This window comes from Suncus etruscus, chromosome 12 (assembly GCF_024139225.1).
Source record: "Suncus etruscus isolate mSunEtr1 chromosome 12, mSunEtr1.pri.cur, whole genome shotgun sequence".
In the NCBI taxonomy this organism is placed as follows: Eukaryota; Metazoa; Chordata; class Mammalia; order Eulipotyphla; family Soricidae; genus Suncus; species Suncus etruscus.
The window spans coordinates 46215299-46236930 of NC_064859.1; the positions used below are offsets into that span (position 1 = coordinate 46215299).

Sequence of the window (21632 nt, forward strand, 5' to 3'; positions counted from 1 at the left end):
TTGCAGATAATATGCACCTCTACTTAGAAAACCCTAAAGACTCTATGAAAAAGCTTCAAGAAACAATAATAAACTCATATAGCAAAGTGGCAGGCTAGAAAATGAACACGGAAAAATCAACGACCTTATAGGCCAATAATGATAGAGAAGAAATGGACATTAAAAAACAATCCTGGAAAAAAAAACAATCCTGGGGCCTGAGTGATAGCATAGCAGTAGTTCATCTGTTTTGCCTCAGCCAATCCAGGACAGATTGGTGGTTCAAATTCTGGCATACCCTAGTCTTCCAGAAGAGACTTCTGATTGCAGAGCCAGAAGTAACTCCTCAGTCCCACAGGGTGTGATCGAAAAATAAAACAAAACAAAAACAATCACATTCACACTAGTGCCACATTAAATCAAGTATCTTAGAGACAGCTTAACAAAAGAGGTGAAAGACGTATTCAAAGAAAATTACAAAGCCCTGCTTCAAGAAAAAAAGAGAACACATGAAAATAAAGACACATAACCTGTTCATGGATTGGGAGGATTAACATCATTAAGATGGCAATGATCCCCAAAGCATTGTACAGATTTAATGCAAATCCTCTAAGAATACAGTGACATTCTTCAAAGAAGTGGATCAAACACTCATGAAATTCCTTTGGAACAATAAAAACCTGCAAATAGCTACAGCTTCTCGTAGGAAAAAGAAGATAGGAGGCACCACTTTCCCCCACTTTAAATTGCATTACAAAGCTATAGTCATTAAAACAGCATGGTATTGGAAAAAACACAGACCCTCATATCAATGGAATAGACTTGAATATTCAGAGAATGTTCCCCTGGCATACAATCAATTAGTCTTTGAAAAGGGGGCAAGAAATGCAAAATGGAGCAAGAAAAGCCTTTTCAACATGTTGTTTTGGGACTACTGATTAGCCACATGAAAAAAGTGAACTTGAACCTCCATGAAATACCATGCACAAAGGTCAAATCCAAGTTGATTGAAGAATTTGATATCTGACCCAGAACCATAGGGTGTATAAAAGAGCGCATAGGTAAATTACTCCATGACATTGAGTCTAAAGGTATCTTCAAGGAGGAAACATCAAACTCCAAACAAGTGGAAGTGGAAAAACAGATGGGACTATATTAAGCTTAGAAGCTTCTACACCTGAAAGGAAATAGTGATAAGGTTACAAAGGCCTTCAACAGAATGGAAGATCTATTCACCCAAAACCCATCAGAAAAGGGGCTAATATCTAACATATACAAGGTACTAACAGAACTTATCAAGAAAAAAAATCTAACCCTAACAAAAAAAGTGGAAAAGAAATGAATAGTCACATTCTCAAAGAAGAAATACACATGGCCCAAAGGCACATAAAAATGCTCCACATAAATAATTATCAAGTAGATCAAATCAAAACAACAATTAGGCACCATTTCATGCCACAGAGACTGGCACAAAGTACAAAGAACAAGAATAATCAGTTATGGAGGGAATGTGGGGATAAAGGAATTCTCATTTCTTTCTTGATTCCCACTTGATGGTGGGAATCCAATAAAGTCAAGCTTTTATGGAAAACAATATGGAGAGTCTTCAAAAAAAAAACTGCCCAATGAGCTCCCATATGATCCAGCTATACCACTCCTAGGGATATACCCTAGGTAGGAACACAAAAACACAACACAAAAAATGCCTTCTGCACTATATTCATTGCAGTGCCTTTTAAAATAGCCAGAATCTGGAAACAACCCAGATTCCCAACAATAGATGAATGGCTAAAGAAACTGTGGTACCATGCCTGGGCAAGCCAGCAAGGTGGGTCCCTTGGCAGAGCTTGAAGGTACCCTAGGCTTTCCCTCATTCTCTACTTGGCTCCTTAGGGAGGGTCTGGGTGGGGTTCTGAACTTCCGGTCTCCCAGCTTCTTGAAGCAGTCACTGGTAATCTCTTAACAGTCTATATGTTCAAAACATATAGATATTCACAAGATACATTAATAATACTCACTATCATTGAATTATGTTTTTATGTATGCAGAATGTCCATTTTGTACTCTGCCCTTTCACACACCCCTACAAAATATCATTTTTCTCTTTAACTCTCTTACCCCCTATAATCATTACCCCACATTTACCCTTTTTAACTTAAGTACTGTAGAGTCCTAAGTCACAGACCAAAGTGGTGCCCTGGAGTTAACACCCACCCAACTATTCCAAAAGGCAGAAAAAGGACACATATATCTTTTCAACATTTTATGTGTGTTTTCTTTGATGGCTATAACTTTTACTGAGTATTTTCTTATACAATGACATTTCCTCCCCCCGCCCCCATTTTTTATCTTTTCTTCTTTTTTGTGAACTGCTCAATAGGGAATTTGGTGAAAGAGTCCCTCAGTTTAATGCTTATGTTTGAACCAAGTCATGGGTATTGTTAGACATGATCTTACACTCCCATATACTCTGATAACGCCACGTGGCTTTTTCTTGTTTGCATAGGCACACTAAAATGGGAAACTACTATACATATAAATAAGTTCTTATCTAGTAGAGATGGGAACACACAAATCTTGTAGTGCAATGGGACCTTACATCCTGAACATTGACATAAAGACCTGGCACAGGCCTCAGAAGAATGGGCATTCTCCATTCACCCCTGATCTAGGGAAAACATCTACGAAACATCCAAGGTTGTCTATAACATAACTTGGAGGCAATCCTCTACCAGGGAAGACCCTACCGCTGCTCTGAAATTGACCTACTCAATACAGCCTTCCCTTAACGCTGAGAAGACTTAACAAAAACAATGACCTGCTTACTGGACAGGGCTTTGTGTATTGCCCCTTAATTGTGAGTTGAAACTAGAGGATACTCCACACCAGCCTGACTTCAATGTAGGATGTGTAGATTCCAGGATCTTTAATACAGAAACCTGATGCCAACAATAGAGACTGCGTGAAAAATAAAACTGTATTGGCACTACAGTCAAAGACTTGGATTGAATAAACTAGTTTTCCTGGAGCCTAGAGTTGGTCTTATGCCAGGAAACTTCAGGGGTAGGGTCTCCTTGTATTTAGACCAAGGCTTTTCCTTTCCATGTCCCCCATATTTTGATGGGACTATGCAAACAATATTTGCCACTCTAACACCGTTTTTACTGTGCTCTTTTGACTAACCCTTAAAAAAACTTAAACTTTTGATGTAAACTTAAACTAATATGCATGTGCATGAAAACATAAAAAATACTATGCCTTCAATGTTTAAGGAGTCACATAAATCTCATGGCTTTAGATTGCTTTGTGTACTGCTAAGAAATGTTATAATGTACTACAATCTGGGGACTTGTGGACAAAGTAATTGTACATGGGCTCTCCCTTATTTTTCCTAATGTTCTTTGACTGTAAGTTCAATATTTAGGTGTCAGCAAGGGTATTTCTTCTGATAACTCTGTTTATGGGCGATTGTCCTTTCACTGTAACTTTGCCTTGTCCTCTTTGCATCATTGTTCTCATAATTAAAAATAAAAAATTAATAAAAAAGAAACTGTGGTACATATACACAATGAAATACAATGCAACTGTCAGAATAGATGAAATCATGAAATTTTTCTACATAAGGATACACATGGAAACTCTTATGCTGAGTGAAATAAGTCAGAGAGAGATAAAGACAGAATAATCTCACTCATTTAGGGCTTTTAAGAAAAATAAAAGACATTATTATAGTAACGCCCAGACAAAATAAAGATGAAGGCTGGAAGGACCACTCCATGATTTGAAGTTTACCACTAAGAGTGGTGAGTTCAATTAGAGCCATAACTCTCTGACAGCTATTATGACAATGGTGAGTGAGAGAAATAGACTGCTTGTCTCAAATACAGGCAGGGGGTGTGGGTGTGGAAGGAGGGAGATGGGAGGGGTCTTAGTGGTGGGAAGGTTGCACTTGTGAAGGGGGGTGTTCTTTTTATAACTGGAACTCATCTACAAACTTGTTTGTAATCATGTGCTTATTAAATAAAGATATTATTTTAAACAGTAAAAGAAGAGAGGAGAGTGTGTAGACTCAGAATGTAGAAGTCAACATCTATTTCCAACTCTGTGAAGCTGGCCTTTTAATGATTTTATAGAAAAGGGGATGCTCTTTGGTTCTGCAGACAGTTAATAAAATAAAGACAAAGATATTTGGTTTACTTCTTCCATGGTTTTGAAATTCCTTCCATGTTTGTAAGAAATCAGTAGAAATTGGTTAATCCCTGTTTTATTCCCACTCAGGTGTGTACCAGGTTATCATTTCTCATGTTCTCCTTAACAGTTCTGGATACTCTATTTATTCTAGTGTGCTTTAGTGATCTCCAAATGTCGTTAACTTTGCATTTCTCTATGACTAGTTATATTAAACTTTTTTCATTTTCATATTCATAGCTGATTACAGATTTACTTTTGTAAAATAACTGCTTAAGTCAAACTTTTTATTTGTGTCATTGACTTTGGATTTTGTGTTCAAGTCTGATCATTTTCAATTTCCACCAAATGGACATACATACGACTGTCTGGTCTTGGTACCATTCATTATTTTCCCTCCAATTATGATGCTGATCAAACATTTTATGCAAACTCGACATGTTTTAGTGTAACATGTCTTAACTTATTTCTCAAATTAACCCCACAAAGCAAGTTTTAGTAGGGTATTAATTTGTTAATAAAATTTTACATAATTATAGTTATATAATTGAGCCAAGGTAAGAAATACTGTTTTATAGAATCTAAAATCTGTTACCCATAACTTGAAATTTTTACAAATCAAATGTAAAAAAGCCCTTATGAAGGGGAGCGATAATAAAAAAATCAAAGTAAAAGGTAATTCCATTCCAGACTGACAGTTAACTATTTTGTAAGTAAAGCTTATAATAAGGTCATCATGATAACTAACCCTCACACCTATGTGCCATTAATGTGATAATTAATTAATTTGACAGGTTTCAACTATGTGCACATCCACATGGTCTCAAGGTGTGTTCTTAAAATTGGCTCTAATGGAAATGCTACAGTAAGAAATGCACTTGCTTTGTATGCAGTAAACCAAGGTCCAGTCCTGACACTGCATATGGTCCCACAAGTACCACCGGCAAAAACCCTTGAACACAGACTCAAGAACAGTAATGAGGGGCCAGATCAGTGGTACAGCGGAAGGGTGTTTGCCTTGCACGTGGCTGACCTAGGATGGACCAGGATTCGATACCTCAAATCCCATATGGTCAGAAGCAATTATTGAGTGCAAAACTAGGAATAACTCCAGAGCTTCACCGCTGTGGCCCAAAAACCGAAAACCAAACCAAAAGAAAAATCATGAGCAATATCAACTCTTTCCCCAAAAGAAAGAAAAAGAGAAAAAGGATTCTACCATGGAAATAGAGATAAACATATATTTTGGAGATAGAACAAATATATGTATATATATATATATATATTTACAAATTTACAAATTTATTGATATTGGGTTTTAGCCATACAATATTTCAGGACCAAACCCATCAACAATGTCAACCTATCTCCACCAATGTCCCTAGAGTCAATCCTATGCCACTACCTCTTGTCCCAGCCTGCATCATAACAGGCACTTTTAAAGTTTGGTTGTTAAAATTTTGACCTCATAAATTCATAGTTGTTGACTCTGATTTAGATATTTAGTACTGACCTTTCTTTGCATTTAGCAATGCACCCATGTCCCCCATCATTTTATATCCAACTCTCAAGTTCTTTTTTTATCCTGACTATATTCAGGGGATAAGGGGGTTTTGGACAAACCCCTTTTAAGTCATTGCATTTCTTCATAAAGTTATTCTAAATACCACATATAAGTGATATCATCTTGTATTTATTCTTCTTCTGGCTTACTTCATTTAACATAATATTTTCTAGTTCCATCCATGTTGCAGAAATTTGTATGTGGCATCATTCCTTACATCTATGTAGTATTCCATTTGTACATGTGCCTCATATTCATGATCCATTTGTCTGTTTTTGGATGTCTAGATTGATTCCAACTCCTAGATATTATACTGAATTCTGTGATGAATAGCTGTGTGTACACAGCATATTGGATGAGTGCTTTTATTCTCCTGGGAATAATTACTGAAAAGTGGAATTGCTGATATATATGGCAGTTTGATTCTTAGTTTACTGGAATCCTCTATACTATTTTCTATAGGGATTAATCAATTATTCCTACCAGCAGCAGATGAGAGTTTCTTTCTCATCGCATGCCTGCCAACACAAATTGTTGCCACTATATTTGATATATGTGCTTTCCTCACTGGTGTTAGATGATATCTCACTGCCGTCTTGATTTGGATTTCTCTAATGATAAGTGATGATCATTTTTTCATGTGTCTGTTGGCCATCTTTTGGTCTTCCTCAGAGAGTTTTTTTAATTCATTTTTTCTCCTTAATCTTTTTTAATCATTATTTAAACACCGCGATTACAAATATGACTGTAGTTGTATGATTTCAGTCATATAAAGAGCACCCCCTTCACCGGTGCAACATTCCCACCACCAATGTCCCAAATCTCCCTCCTCCCCACCCGACCCGCACCTATACTCAAGACAAACTTTCTACTTCCCTCATTCATTCACATTGTTAGGATAGTTCTCAATGTAGTTATTTCTCTAACTGCACTCATCACTTTGTGGTGAGCTTCATGTCATGAGCTGCACATTCCAGCCCTCATCTCTTTTGTCTCTGAGAATTATTGCAAAAATGTCTTTTATTTTTCTTAAAACTCATAGATGAGTGAGACTATTCTGGGTATATCTCTCTCCCTCTGACTTATTTTACTCAGCATAATAGTTTTCATGTACATCCATGTATAGGAAAATTTCATGATTTCATCTCTCCTGACAGCTACATAGTATTCCTTGGTGTATATGTACACTTAATCTTTAACCACTCATCTGTTGAAGAGCATCTTGGTTGTTTCCAGTGTCTGGCTATTGTAAATGGCACTGCAATGAATATAGGTGTGAGGAAGGGATTTTTGTATTGTATTTTTGTGTTCCTTAGGTATATCCCTAGAAGTGGTATAGCTGGATAATATGGGAGCTCAATTTCCAGTTTTTGGAGGAATCCCCATATCGATTTCCATAAAGGTTGAATTATCAGCATTCCCACCAGCAGTGAAAAAGAGTTCTTTTCTCTCCACATCCCCACCAGCACTGCTTGTTCTCATTCTTTGTGATGTGTGCTAATCTCTGTGGCGTAAAGTGGTACCTCATAGTTGTTTTGATTTGTATCTCCCTGACGATAAGTGATGATGAGTATATTTTCATGTGCCTTTTGGCCATTTGCATTTCTTTTATTACAAAGTACCTGTTCATTTATTCTCCCCATTTTATGATGGGGTTAGATTTTTTTTGTAAAGTTCTGTCAGTACCTTGTATATTTTGGATATTAGTCCTTTATCTGATGAGTATCAGTTGAATAGTTTCTCCCCCTCAGTCGATGGCTTTTGTATTTTGGGCAATATCTCCTTTGAGATGCAGAAGTTTCTCAGCTTCATATAGTACCATCTGTTTATCTCTGCTTTTTACTTGTTTGGAGAGTGCTATTTCCTCCTTAAAGATGCCTTTAGTCTCAATATCATGGAGTGTTTTACCTACATGTTGTTCTATATACCTTACAGTTTCAGATCTGATATCAAGGTCTTTAATCCATTTGGATTTTACCTTCCTACATGGTGTTATCTGGGGGTCTGAGTTCACTTTTTTTACAAGTGGCTAACCAGTTGTGTCAACACCACTTGTTGCAGAGGCTTTCCTTACTCCATTTAGGATTTCTTGCTCCTTTCTCAAAAACTAGGTGGTTATATGTCTGGGGAACATTCTCTGAGTACTCAAGCCTATTCCACTGATTTGAGGATCTGTCTTTATTCAAATACCATGCTGTTTTGACAACTATTGCTTTGTAATACAGCTTAAGATTGGGGAAAGAAATCCCTCCCATATTTCTTTTCCCAAGGAGTGCTTTAGCTATTTGAGGGTGTTTATTGTTCCAAATAAATTTCAGAAGTGTTTGATCCACTCTTTGAAGAATGTCATGGGTATCTTTAGAGGAATCGCGTTAAATCTGTACAATGCTTTTGGAATTACTGCTATTTTAACTCTATTGATCCTGCTAATCCATAAGCAGGGTATGTGTTTCCATTTCCACGTGTCCTGTCTTATTTCTCGGAGCAGTGTTTTATAGGTTTTTTTTTTGTATAAATCCTTGACATATTTAGTCAGATTGACTCCAAGATATTTGAGTTTGTGTGGCATGAATGTGAATGAGGTTGTTTTCTTTTATTTATTTTTTTTATTGGTTTTTGGGCCACACCCAGCGATGCTCAGGGGTTATTCCTGGCTGTCTGCTCAGAAATAGCTTCTGGCAGACACAAGGGACCATATGGGACACCGGGAATCAAACCAACCACCTTTGGTCCTGGATTGGCTGCTTGCAAAGGCAAAAGCCGCTGTGCTATCTCTTCGGGCCCAAGGTTGCTTTCTTAATATCCAATTCTTCCCTGTCATTATTAGTGTATAAAAAGGCCATGGAAGGTTATATTCATTCAAGAATTATCTATTTCTTCCAGGTTCTCATATTTAGTGGCATAGAGTTTCTGAAAGTAGTCTCTGAATACCCTTTGAATCTCTGCAGTATCTGTAGTGATCTTCCCCCCTTTTCATTTCTTTTTTTGTTTGATTTTTTTTGTTCTTTTTTTCCTTCTTTATTTGAACATCTTGATTACATAAATGATTGTGATAAGGTTTCAGTCATGTAAAGAACACCCCCCTTCACCAGTGCAACATTCCGACCACCAATGTCCCAAATCTCCCTCCATCCCACCCCACCCCCACCTGTACTCCAGACAGGCTTTCCAGTTCCCTCATTCATTCACTTGATTATGATAGTTCTCTCTGTAGTTATTTCTATAGCTGTACTCACCACTCTTTATGGTGAGCTTCATGGAGTGAGCTGGTGTTCCAGCCCTCCTCTCATTGTCTCTGAGGATTGTTGAAAAAATGACTTTTATTTTTCTTAAAACCAATAGATGAGTGAAACTATTCTGCATCTCTCTATCTCTCTCTCTCCCTTTGACTTATTGCACTCAGCATGATAGGTTCCATGTATATCCATGTATAGGAAAATTTTATGACTTCATCTCTCCTGATGGCTGCATAATATTCCATTGTGTATATGTACCACAGTTCGTTTAGCCATTCATCTGTTGAAGGGCATCTTGGTTGTTTCCAGAGCCTGGCTATTGTGAACAGTGCTGCAATAAATATACGTGTGAGGACGGGTTTTTGCATTGTATTCTTGTGTTCTTAGGGTATATCCCTAGGTGTGGAATAGCTGGGTCGAATGGGAGCTAAATTTCCAGATTTTGAAGGAATCTCCATATCTCTTTTCATAGAGACTGTACTAAAATGCATTCACACCAGCATTGGATAAGAGTTCCTTTCTCTCCACATCCCTGCCAGCACTGATTGTTCTCATTCTTTGTAATGGGCGCCAATCTCTGTGGTGTGAGGTGGTATATCATCGTTGTTTTGATTTGCATCTCCCTGATGATTAGTGACGAGGAGCATTTTTTCATGTGCCTTTTCATTCATTTCTAATGCATTATTAAGTTTCTCTCCCTCTCTTTCTTTGTGAGTTTTGCCAATGGTCTATCAATTTTTTTTTTATTTTTTCAAAGAAACAACTTCTGCTTTTGTTGATCTTTTGGATTGTGTTTTGGGTTTCCACTTCATTGATTTCTGCTCTCAGCTTTGTTATTTCCTTCTATCTCCCTATTTTTGGTACATTTTGTTGATCATTTTCTAATTCTATAAGCTACGTTATTAAGCTAGTCACGTATGTTCCTTCTTCCTTCCTGATGTGTGCTTACAAAGCTATAAATTTTCCTCTCACTATCGCTTTTGCTGTTTCCCATAGGTTTTTTTTTTTTTTTTTTTTTTTTTTTTTGGTTTTTGGGCCACACCTGGCGGTGCTCAGAGGTTACTCCTGGCTGTCTGCTGAGAAATAGCTCTTGGCGGGCATGGGGGAATATATGGGACACCGGAATTCGAACCAACCACCTTAGATCCTGGATCAGCTGCTTGCAAGGCAAACACCACTGTGCTATCTCTCCGGGCCCTCCCATAGTTTCTAATGATAGTTTGTGTTTTCATTGTCATTTGTTTCCAGAAAAGTTTTGATTTCCTCTTTGATTTCATCTGTGCCCACTGGTTATTCAGTAGTAGACTTTAATTTTCAGCTGTTAAAGTTTTTCTTGTGCATCCCTTTGTAGTTTACATCTAACTTCAGAGCCTGTGGTCAGCAAAGGTAGCCTGCAAAATTTCTAGCCTCTTGATTTTATGGAGATATGTTTTATGTGCCAGTATGTGGTCCTACCTGGAGAATGACCCATGTACGTTGGAAAAGAATGTGTATCAAGGTTTCTGAGGATGGAGTGTCATATATATATATATATATATATATATATATATATATATATATATATATATATATATATATATATATATATATATATATATATATATATGACACTTTCTTCTATTTCTCTTTTCAGGTCTAGTATATTTTTGTTGGGTTTCAATCTGTTGACCTATCAAGTGTGGTCGTGATCTCTTGAGGTACTCCAACATTTCTATTTATGGAATGGAGGAATATAGGACCATGATCATCTATTATTTCTCTGTAGTAAACATAGAATAGAATAAATCAGCACCTCGAAGACATGTTTTAACTGATGGAGATAATAGAGGCTAGTAAAATTACAGCATATAGACCAGGATTGAACTAATAAAATGTTACATGTGAACAAAAGCTTGTTACTGAGAATGTTATCTACACGGATATGCCTGACAAGAATTTTTCAAAAATAAAAATCGAATGCAAAGGTTACCTAAAAGAATTGTTGATGATTTCGCAAGGAGAGTGTGACATGAGTGAGTTACAACAATGTTCAGATAAAAAGAGTACTGGATCCTGTATCATTTTGGGACTTGCAAATCTTTTATTATTATTATTATTATTATTGGTATTGGGTCAAACCCAGCAGTGCTCAGAGGTTATTCCTGACTCTGCGCTCAGAAATCATTCCCAGCAGGCACTGGGTACCACAAGGGATGCCAGGATTCGAACCACCATTGGACTCATGCTAGGCAAATGCCCTAAAGCTGTTATATCTCATGTCCAGCTTGCAGAAACTTAAACTGAGTAAAAGAGGTAATATGTACATGATTTGACGGGGAAAAGTTGCAAGTATAACCTGAAAATTAATATTTATTTGACATACCTACATGCCATAAAGACCAATATCACTCTAGCAATGTTTAGTCTTTCAGAACCTTTTGATGAAGAGTGTCAAGGTTGTTAAACCAGCCTTGCATTCCTGGGATGAAACCTACTTGATCATAGTGGATGATCTTTTTAACGAGGCATTGAATCCTATTTGCCAGGATTTTGTTGAGGATCTTTGCATCTGCATTCATCAGTGATATTGGTCTGTAATTTTCTTTTTTGGTAGCGTCTCTGTCTGGTTTAGGTATCAAGGTGATGTTGGCTTCATAAAAGCTATTTGGAAGTGTGTCTGTTTGTTCAATTTCATGAAAGAGTCTTGCCAAGATTGGCAGTAGTTCCTCTTGGAAAGTTTGATAGAATTCATTAGTGAATCCATCTGGACCTGGGCTTTTGTTTTTCGGCAGACATTTGATTACTGTTTTAACTTCATCAATGGTGATGGGGGTGTTTAGATATGCTACATCCTCTTCCTTCAACCGTGGAAGATTATAAGAGTCCAAGAATTTATCCATTTCTTTCATGTTCTCATTTTTAGTGGCGTAGAGTTTTTCAAAGTAGTTTCTGATTACCCTTTGAATCTCTGTCATATCAATAGTGATCTCTCCTTTTTCATTTCTGATACGATTTATCAAGTTTCTCTCTCTCTCTCTTTCTTTGTTAGGTTTGCCAGTGGTCTATCAATCTTGTTTATTTTTTTCAAAGAACCAACTTCTGCTTTCGTTGATCTTTCGGATTGTTTTCTGAGTTTCCACTTCATTGATTTCTGCTCTCAGCTTTGTTATTTCCTTCTGTCTTCCTATTCTTGGGTCCTTTTGTTGAGCATTTACTAGTTCTATTAGCTGTGTCATTAGGCTACTCAGGTAAGCTCCTTCTTCCTTCCTGATGTGTGCTTGCAAAGCTATAAATTTTCCTCTCAGTACTGCTTTTGCTGTGTCCCATAAGTTCTGATAGTTTGTGTCTTTATTGTCATTTGTTTCCAGGAACCTTTTGATTTCCTCCTTGATTTCATCTCGGACCCACTGGTTATTGAGCATGAGGCTGTTTAACTTCCAGGTGTTAAAGTGTTTCTTCTGAGTCCCTTTGGAGTTCACAAATAACATCCGTAAATCTATCAACATAATACACAACATCAATAACAAGAAAAATAAAAACCACATGATCATATCAATAGATGCAGAGAAAGCATTTGATAAGTTCCAACACCCATTCTTGATCAAAACTCTCAGCAAGAGGTGAATGGAGGGAACCTTTCTCAATATAGTGAAGGCCATCTACCACAACCCAGTGGCAAATATTATCCTCAATGGAGAAAAACTGAAAGCCTTCCCTCTAAATTCTGGCACAAGACAAGGCTATCCTCTCTCACCACTCCTATTCAACATAGCACTGGAAGTACTTGCTATAGCGATTAGGAAGAAAAGGATATCAAGGGAATCCAGATAGGAAAGGAAGAAGTCAAGCTCTCACTGTTTGCAGATGACATGATACTCTACTTAGAAAACCCTAAAGACTCTATCAAAAAGCTTCTAGAAACAATAGACTCATATAGCAAGGTGGCAGGCTACAAAATTAACACACAAAAATCAATGGCCTTTCTATACACCAATAGTAATAAGGATGAAATGGACATTAAGAAAACAACCCCATTCACAATAGTGCCACACAAACTCAAATATCTTGGAATCAACTTGACTAAATATGTGAAGGACCTATACAAAGAAAACTATAAAACTCTGCTCTAAGAAATAAGAGAGGACACACAGAAATGGATACGCATACCCTGCTCATGGATTGGCAGGATTAACATCATCAAAATGGCAATACTCCCCAAGGCATTATACAGATTTAATGCCATCCCTCTAAAGATACCCATGACATTCTTCAAAGAAGTGGATCAGACACTTTTGAAATTCATTTGGAACAATAATCACCCTCGAATAGCTAAAGCAATCATTGGGAAAAAGAATATGGGAGGAATTACTTTCCCCAACTTTAAACTGTACTACAAAGCAACAGTTATCAAAACAGCATGGTATTGGAATAAGGATAGGTCCTCAGATCAGTGGAATAGGCTTGAATACTCAGAAAATGTTCCCCAGACATACAACCACCTAATTTTTGATAAAGGAGCAGGAAATCCTAAATGGAGCAGGGAAAGCCTCTTCAACAAGTGGTGTTGGCACAATTGGATAGCCACTTGCAAAAAATTGAACTTAGACCCCCCAGTTAACATCATGTACGAAGGTAAAATCCAAATGGATTAAAGACCTCGATATCAGCCCCCAAACCATAAGATATATAGAACAGCACATAGGCAAAACACTCCAGGACATTACAGGCATCTTCAAGGAGGAAACTGCACTCTCCAAGCAAGTGAAAGCAGAGATTAACAGATGGGAATATATTAAGCTGAGAAGCTTCTGCACCTCAAAGGAAATAGTGTCCAGAATACAAGAGCCACCCACTGAGTGGGAGAAACTATTCACCCAATACCCATCAGATAAGGGGCTAATCTCCAAAATATACAAGGCACTGACAGAACTTTACAAGAAAAAAACATCTAACCCCATCAAAAAAATGGGGAGAAGAAATGAACAGACACTTTGACAAAGAAGAAATACACATGGCCAAAAGACACATGAAAAAATGTTCCACATCACTAATCATCAGGGAGATGCAAATCAGAACAACGATGAGATACCACCTCACACCCCAGAGAATGGCACACATCACAAAGAATGAGAATAAACAGTGTTGGCGGGGATGTGGAGAGAAAGGAACTCTTATCCACTGCTGGTGGGAATGCCGTCTAGTTCAACCTTTATGGAAAGCGATATGGAGATTTCTCCAAAAACTGGAAATCGAGCTCCTATATGATCCAGCTATACCACTCCTAGGAATATACCCTAGGAACACAAAAATACAATACAAAAACCCCTTCCTTACACCTATATTCATTGCAGCACTATTTACCATAGCAAGACTCTGGAAACAACCAAGATGCCCTTCAACAGACGAATGGCTAAAGAAACTGTGGTACATATACACAATGGAATATTATGCAGCTGTCAGGAGAGATGAAGTCATGAAATTTTCCTATACATGGATGTACACGGAATCTATTATGCTGAGTGAAATAAGTCAGAGAGAGAAAAACGCAGAATGGTCTCACTCATCTATAGGTTTTAAGAAAATTGAAAGACACCCTTGTAATAATAATTTTCAGACACAAAAGAGAAAAGAGCTGGAAGTTCCAGCTCACCTCAGGAAGCTCACCACAAAGAGTGATGAGTTTAGTTAGGGAAATAACTACATTTTGAACTGTCCTAATAATGAGAATGTATGAGGAAAATGGAGAGCCTGTCTAGAGTACAGGCGGGGGTCGGGTGGGGAGAAGGGAAACTTGGGACATTGGTGATGGGAATGTTGCACTGGTGATGGGTGGTGTTCTTTACATGACTGAAACCCAAACACAATCATGTATGTAATTAAGGTGTTTAAATAAATTTAAAAAAGTAAAAAAAAATAAAGAAGAGTGTCAAGGTGCCAAGAGTGGTGATAATAGGTTGCTTTTTTGGGAATGCTCACAGTTGAAGACCACTTTTCCAATATTGGCTGGCCAACAGTTAGAGACAAATGTAGCTTAGCCCTTTTACAGAAACAATCAGATGCCCAACTCCCATGGCCCTGACCTAGCCAGAAAGAAACAGACACTTTCCTGGAATAGTAATCATTAGAAAGAGATAAAAGAAGAAAGTTGGCTGAGATTCATGATCCTGTATTAGGAGACTGTGGGACATGCAAAAAGTCAGGTGGACAACATGTAGAGTAATTTTGCTTGGGGCAGAGTGTGAGCTCTTTTAATTTGCATAATGGTGAGTTGTTCCTCTCTTAACTGAGGAGAAGGGTCAAATATTCATAATTTTATTCTTATAATATGCTACACACATGATCTAAGGAACTATTTCAATAGTGGTGGAGCAGTTCCTCAAATACATAAATCCCCATCCAACATGAGGAAGCTGACATGCTCATTACACAATAGATAGATAGGTAAATGGTTCATTTCTGTGGAAATTTGAGTAAAAGAGAAGAAAAGATGAGATTCTTAGCTTTCCTTTCCTCCCAGTTACTCTTCAGGATTTCTTGATGAGACTAAATCACACAAGAAGGGCGAAAGATGGAGACCTTTATTGTTCTTTTAAAACTCAATACATGTAGAATATTGAAGAAAAATGAGAGGTGAAAAAAATTGAGAATGATATGCTTAAGTTTGTGTTTCTAGAGAGAATGAATCTTCAGGACTAGGGTAATTCTTCAAAGAATGATGAGTTTCAACATCAATCTCTTGACTTCTTATTAATTGGACTTGAACTTGCAGACATAGGGCAATTTTGTTTCACACTTTGTACCTTTCCATTTCATAAATCCTGGAGAGGGAGAATTAATGTATAAATTAAGATAGGCTTGAGTCTAAAAGAGAGTTATCACTTTCAAATCCCACAGAGCCTAAATGAGATTCCACTTTGGATCATAAACCAATTTTTGGCCTATTTAAAAGAAAATAGAAGAAAAGAAAAGACCTTATGGGAAGGGAGAAGAGAAACTAACATCACATAACTGAGCTTAGGAGACATCCCTAAAGGTCAGGTTCAGAAAAGTCAATGAAAAGACTTGAAAGGATGAATAAAAAAAATTGGTGCCTCTTACCTGAGTCTTTCGTCACTCTTCCACAGTACCCTTCATATGAAGGGCAAGAATTCTCCTCCCAGGCAGTGTAACTCATCACATCCTTGTTACTCCACTGCCATCCGTTTCCTTTCTGAAAAAGAGGCATTTTTCTGAGTTGGAGCACAGTCCTCTATTAAACTGAACATCTGTGCACACAAAGATACTTGCTACTCTCAGCATATGGCTCTGGCTTTATTTTTTTTTAGCTCCACATTTCTCTAGGGTGTTTTCAAGGAAGGCATTGAAACAAAGAATGTCATGAGTATGTCTTGAGAATGTCAAGAGCAAATTGAGACTTTATAGAAAATATAAAAAGAGTAAAACTGTACCTCTGTTGGGTCATGGAGCCCAATCCAGGTGTCCATATCATTATCTGGGTTATTATTGATCACAATGGCCACAAATGATGCCTCACTTTTACTGCGCACAGAAGCAAGGTGTGAGGGCCTCCAATTCTGGCAGGCAATCTGAGCAAAGATGAACAGAAGCATGAGAATTTACTGGGAATTAACATATAAGATGCAAGAGAGAAGAGGCTGATTCAATTTCATTCTCCCAGAAACATTCCCTTTTCTTGGATACTAATAAAAATTTTCCCCAAATCATTGCATTATTCAGAAAAATACTCACAGATGCTTCTAACCAGGATTTTGGTGTGATAAAGAAAGCATAACAGTATTTATCTTGGCCCATTGTACCATCAGGGCAGCTGAACCTTGGTGAAAGTGATTCTGTCTCAGAGTCTTCACCTGCAGAAAACATAGCAAAGATGTTAGGAGTTAAAAAAAAAAGGGGGGGGTCAGGAATAGGGAAGAAAGGTAACCTTGGGAATATCTGTAAGTCATGGTTTGCAGAAGTAATATCAAACCACCAAAAAATGTCATCACTTGGTCAATAGTAAAAAGGTTATTTGATCTTGATCAAGTTCTGTTATGTGAGGGACCCTCACTACCACTAAGTATGGGAACCGGATTTTTCTCCTTATAATTTCAATCTTCTCAAATTGTTCCCACTTAGTCTAGGTTAATTTTCTGCACTGAGCTCAAAATCACTGTTCTCTGTCAACAATTAATTCTAACCTTTCTAAATCTATCTTCTTCCACCTACAAATTTGAGTCCACTAACAAAATGAGACATCTTTGCTTTACTCTATTTTGTCCCACTATTTGTGTAGGAAAGAGAGACAATGGGAGGAGTGGCAAGCACTTTCATTGTCCATGAAACTAGCACTTGTGTGAGAAAGAAACCTACCTACTTTCTGCCCCTCGACATTCACTGAGAACCTAGTATACAAACAGAGAAATTTCACCTTGAACTTGAAAACATATGAGCATTAGGCAGGAAACCAGCATCCAGAAAACACTGGGAGTGGACATAGGAGGCAGCATCTTGAATACGATGGAGAAGCCTATCAGAGACACAAAGGAATGAAGTGGTCAGTGAGTGAGTATTCAGAGACAACATTCATTTACCTCATATATTATATTTGTTGACTTTTCTTGAATTAATTGATCCATCATCTTCTACAGTTCTGGTATATGGGAAAATATGCACATTCTCCTGTCCCTGTGCCTTACAGGACAATCTTTGTTGAGCCTCATAGCTCCTACCATCTGAGAGTAATGATCATTCTATACTTACACCAAATATATAAGACCTAGACATGACTCTCATAAACTAATTCCTCACCTGTCCTGCAGGGATCTGAGAATGCATTTCAAGTATAACAAGGCAGGGTTTTTATAAGAGGATCTGAAGTAATCAGAAGCACTAATGGGAACCAAAATAGGATTACAGGAAGGGTTTGGCATTGATTCACGGAGATTCTGGTCAAGGGGGGAGACTCTCCAGGAAATACTGGGAATCAGCACAGGTGTTACCTCTGATCTTTGAAGGCCATACATTGCCCTAGAAAATTACAAAATTAAAATTTTCTTTTGCATCTTGTTGGGTAGAGGCATATGAAAATATATGTAAGGTTAAGCCTATTTATCATTTACGTCTAAGCTGAGCTTTATTTGTTGCTATTTCAATATACTTTTTCTGTATGGCAATATATGTATTTACATATCTTAATAAAATATTCTAAATCTTAGGCTATGAAAAGGAATTAAGTACAAAAATTGTAAGTAGCCCAAAATGGTTCAGCCATTGAAGGAATTGAAACTAAGATTAGGTGTAAAATTTAATGTTTATTTTTAAACAATCGAGTTATAAATTCATTATAAATCAATAGAGAATTCATTTATCACTCAGGAGTTAAAGAAAATTAAATTAATAAGTTCCTTTTAAGTCATTTAAGAGCTAGAGGTTTTTTGGTGAATGAAAGTATGGTCTTTTCTATGTTTCTATTTTTCCTTGAAAAGAGCCAAAAAGTGGTTTTAGATCTAGAGGTAGAATCTCATTCAGGCTCTATGGAATTTGAGAGCAGTAACTCTCTTTTAGACTCATTTACACATTAATTCTCTGTCTCCAGGATTTAAAGAATGGAAAGGTACAAAGTGAGAAACAAAATTTTCCTGTGTCTGCAAGTTCAAGTACAATTATTAAGAAATCAAGAGATTAGTGTGAAACTCATCATTCTTTGAAGATTGATCCTAGTCTTGAAGATTCTTTCTATACACACAAACTTAAGCACATAATTCTCAATTTTCTTTCACTTTTCATTTTTCTTTCTTCAGTATTCTGCATATATTGAGTTTTAAAAGAACAGTAAAGATCTCCATCTATGGTCACATCTATGTGTGATTTAATCTCATCAAGAAATCCTGGGGGAGTAACTGGGTAGAAGAGGAAAGCATAGAATATCAACTATTCTTATATTTTATTCAAATCTTCTCAGAAATGAATCAATTACCTATCTATCTATAGTGTGATGAGCATGTCTGCTTTCTATGTTGGATGTGGATTTATGTATTTGAGGAACTTCTCCACCACTGCTAAGATAGCTCCTTAGATCAGGTGTGTGATCATACATTATATCCATATTTAAGAGGCCTTATGATATTTAAAACAGTGCTTCTTAACCCATTATGATGAAGAAAAATATATTAAATATTGAACTTGTCATCTAGTATGAACCACCTTATTGAATAAAAAGCAGAAGTCAAACCTAATATTTATATTATTAAATGTTATCATTATATGTTTTTAATATTGTATTGGATGAATAACATAGTTTTTGTTTAAAAAAATGGCCAAAATATTCTTTTATTTCCATGCTTAGCTCACTATGATTGGTTAGTAAATGAATTGAATACTAACGTCCAGTGATTGCGCTGTGTGGTTTTCTCCACAGAGTTCTTTTTTTTAATTTTTTCTCTTTATTTGAATATCTTGATTACATAAATGATTGTGATAAGGTTTCAGTCATAAAAGGAACACCCCCCTTCACCAGTGCAACATTCCGACCACCAATGTCCCAAATCTCCCTCCATCCCACCCCACCCCCACCTGTACTCCAGACAGGCTTTCCAGTTCCCTCATTCATTCACTTGATTATGGTAGTTCTCAGTGTGGTTATTTCTATAACTGTGCTCACCACTCTTTGTGGTGAGCTTCATGGAGTGAGCTGGTGTTCCAGCCCTGCTCTCATTGTCTCTGAGGATTGTTACAAAAATGACTTTTATTTCTCTTAAAACCCATAGATGAGTGAGGCTATTCTGCGTCTCTCTCTCTCCTTCTGACTTATTTCACTGAGCATGATAGATTCCATGTACATCCATGTATAGGAAAATTTCATGACTTCATCTCTCCTGATGGCTGCATAATATTCCATTGTGTATATGTTATATGTACCACAGTTTCTTTAGCCATTCATCTGTTGAAGGGCGTCTTGGTTGTTTCCAGAGCCTGGCTATTGTGAATAGTGCTGCAATAAATATAGGTGTGAGGAAGGGGTTTTTGCATTGTATTCTTGTGTTCCTAGGGTATATCCCTAGGAGTGGAATAGCTGGGTCGAATGGGAGCTCAATTTCCAGATTTTGAAGGAACCTCCATATCGCTTTCCATAGAGGCTGTACTAGACAGCATTCCCACCAGCAGTGGATAAGAGTTCCTTTCTCTCCACATCCCCGCCAGCACTGATTGTTCTCATTCTTTGTGATGTGCGCCAATCTCTGTGATGTGAGGTGGTATCTCATCGTTGTTTTGCTTTGCATCTCTCTGATGATTTGTGACGAGGAGCATTTTTTCATGTGTCTTTTGGCCATTTGTATTTCTTTTTTATCAAAGTGTCTGTTCATTTCTTCTCCCCATTTTTGATGGGATTAGATTTTTTTGTAAAGTTCTGTCAGTGCCCTGTATATTTTGGATATTAGCCCCTTATCTGAAGGATGTTGGGTGAATAGTTTCTCCCACTCAGTGGGTGACTCTTGTATCCTGGGCGCTATTTCTTTTGAGGTGCAGAAGCTTCTCAGTTTAATGTATTCCCATCTGTTAATCTCTTCTTCCACTTGTTTGGAAAGTGCAGTTTCCTCCTTGAAGATAACTTTAATCTCAATGTCATGGAGTGTTTTACTGACATGTTGTTCTATATACCTTATGGTATCTTGTCTGATATCAAGGTCTTTAATCCATTTGGATTTTACCTTTGTACATGATGTTAACTGGGGGTCTATTTTCGCTTTTTTGCAAGTCGCTAACCAGTTCTGCCAGCACCACTTGTTGAAGAGATTTTCCCTGCTCCACTTAGGATTTCTTGCTCCTTTGTCAAAAATTAGGTAATTGTATGCCTGGGGAATGAGAACTCAAGCCTATTCCACTGATCTGAGGGTCTGTCTTTATTCCAACACCATGCTGTTTTAATAACTATTGCTTTGTAGTACAGTTTAAAGTTGGGGAAAGTAATGCCTCCCATTTTCCTTTTCCCTAGGAGTGCTTTAGCTATTCGAGGATGTTTATTGTTCCAGATGAACTTCATAAGTGTTTGATCCACTTCTTTGAAGAATGTCATGTGTGTTTTTAAGGGGATTGCATTAAATCTGTATAATGCTTTGGGGAGTATTGCCATTTTAATGATGTTAATCCTGCCAAGCCATGAGCAGGGTATGTGTTTCCATTTCCGTGTGTCCTCTCTTATTTCTTGGAGCAGGGCTTTATAGTTTTCTTGGATAGGTCCTTCACGTCTTTGGTGAAGTTGACTCCAACGTATTTGAGTTTGTGTGGCACTAATATGAATGGGATTGCCTTCTTGACGTCCATCTCTTCCCTATCATTATTGGTGTATAAAAAGGCATTGATTCTTGTGTGTTAATTTTGTAGCCTGCCACCTTGCTATATGAGTCTATTGTTTCTAGAAGCTTTTTGGTAGAGTCTTTGGGGTTTTCTAATTAGAGTATCATGTCATCAGCAAACAATGAGAGCTTGACTTTTTCCTTTCCTATCTGGATTCCTTTGATATCTTTTCTTGCCTGATCGCTATAGCAAGCACTTCCAGTACTATGTTGAAGAGGAGTGGTGAGAGCAGACAGCCTTGTCTTGTACCAGAATTTAGAGGAAAGGCTTTTAGTTTAATTAATTAATTAATTAATTAACTAATTAACGATTAGTTTAATCATTGATCTATT

At 37.3% G+C, this 21632-nt stretch overlaps 1 protein-coding gene and 1 pseudogene across 1 annotated transcript; one reads left to right on the forward strand and one right to left on the reverse strand.

Annotated features, from left to right (window-relative positions):
* The window catches only part of LOC126024534 (small integral membrane protein 8-like), a 1114930-nt pseudogene that overhangs the window by 663785 nt on the left and 429513 nt on the right, over nt 1-21632 (forward strand).
* Nucleotides 15694-17453, reverse strand: LOC126024166 (lithostathine-like). The gene is made up of 5 exons (XM_049784606.1): nt 17375-17453; nt 16696-16814; nt 16395-16532; nt 16045-16156; nt 15694-15764 (listed from the first exon to the last, which is right to left on the reverse strand). The coding sequence occupies exons 1-5, from the start codon at nt 17451-17453 to the stop codon at nt 15694-15696; spliced, it is 519 nt and encodes a 172-aa protein (XP_049640563.1).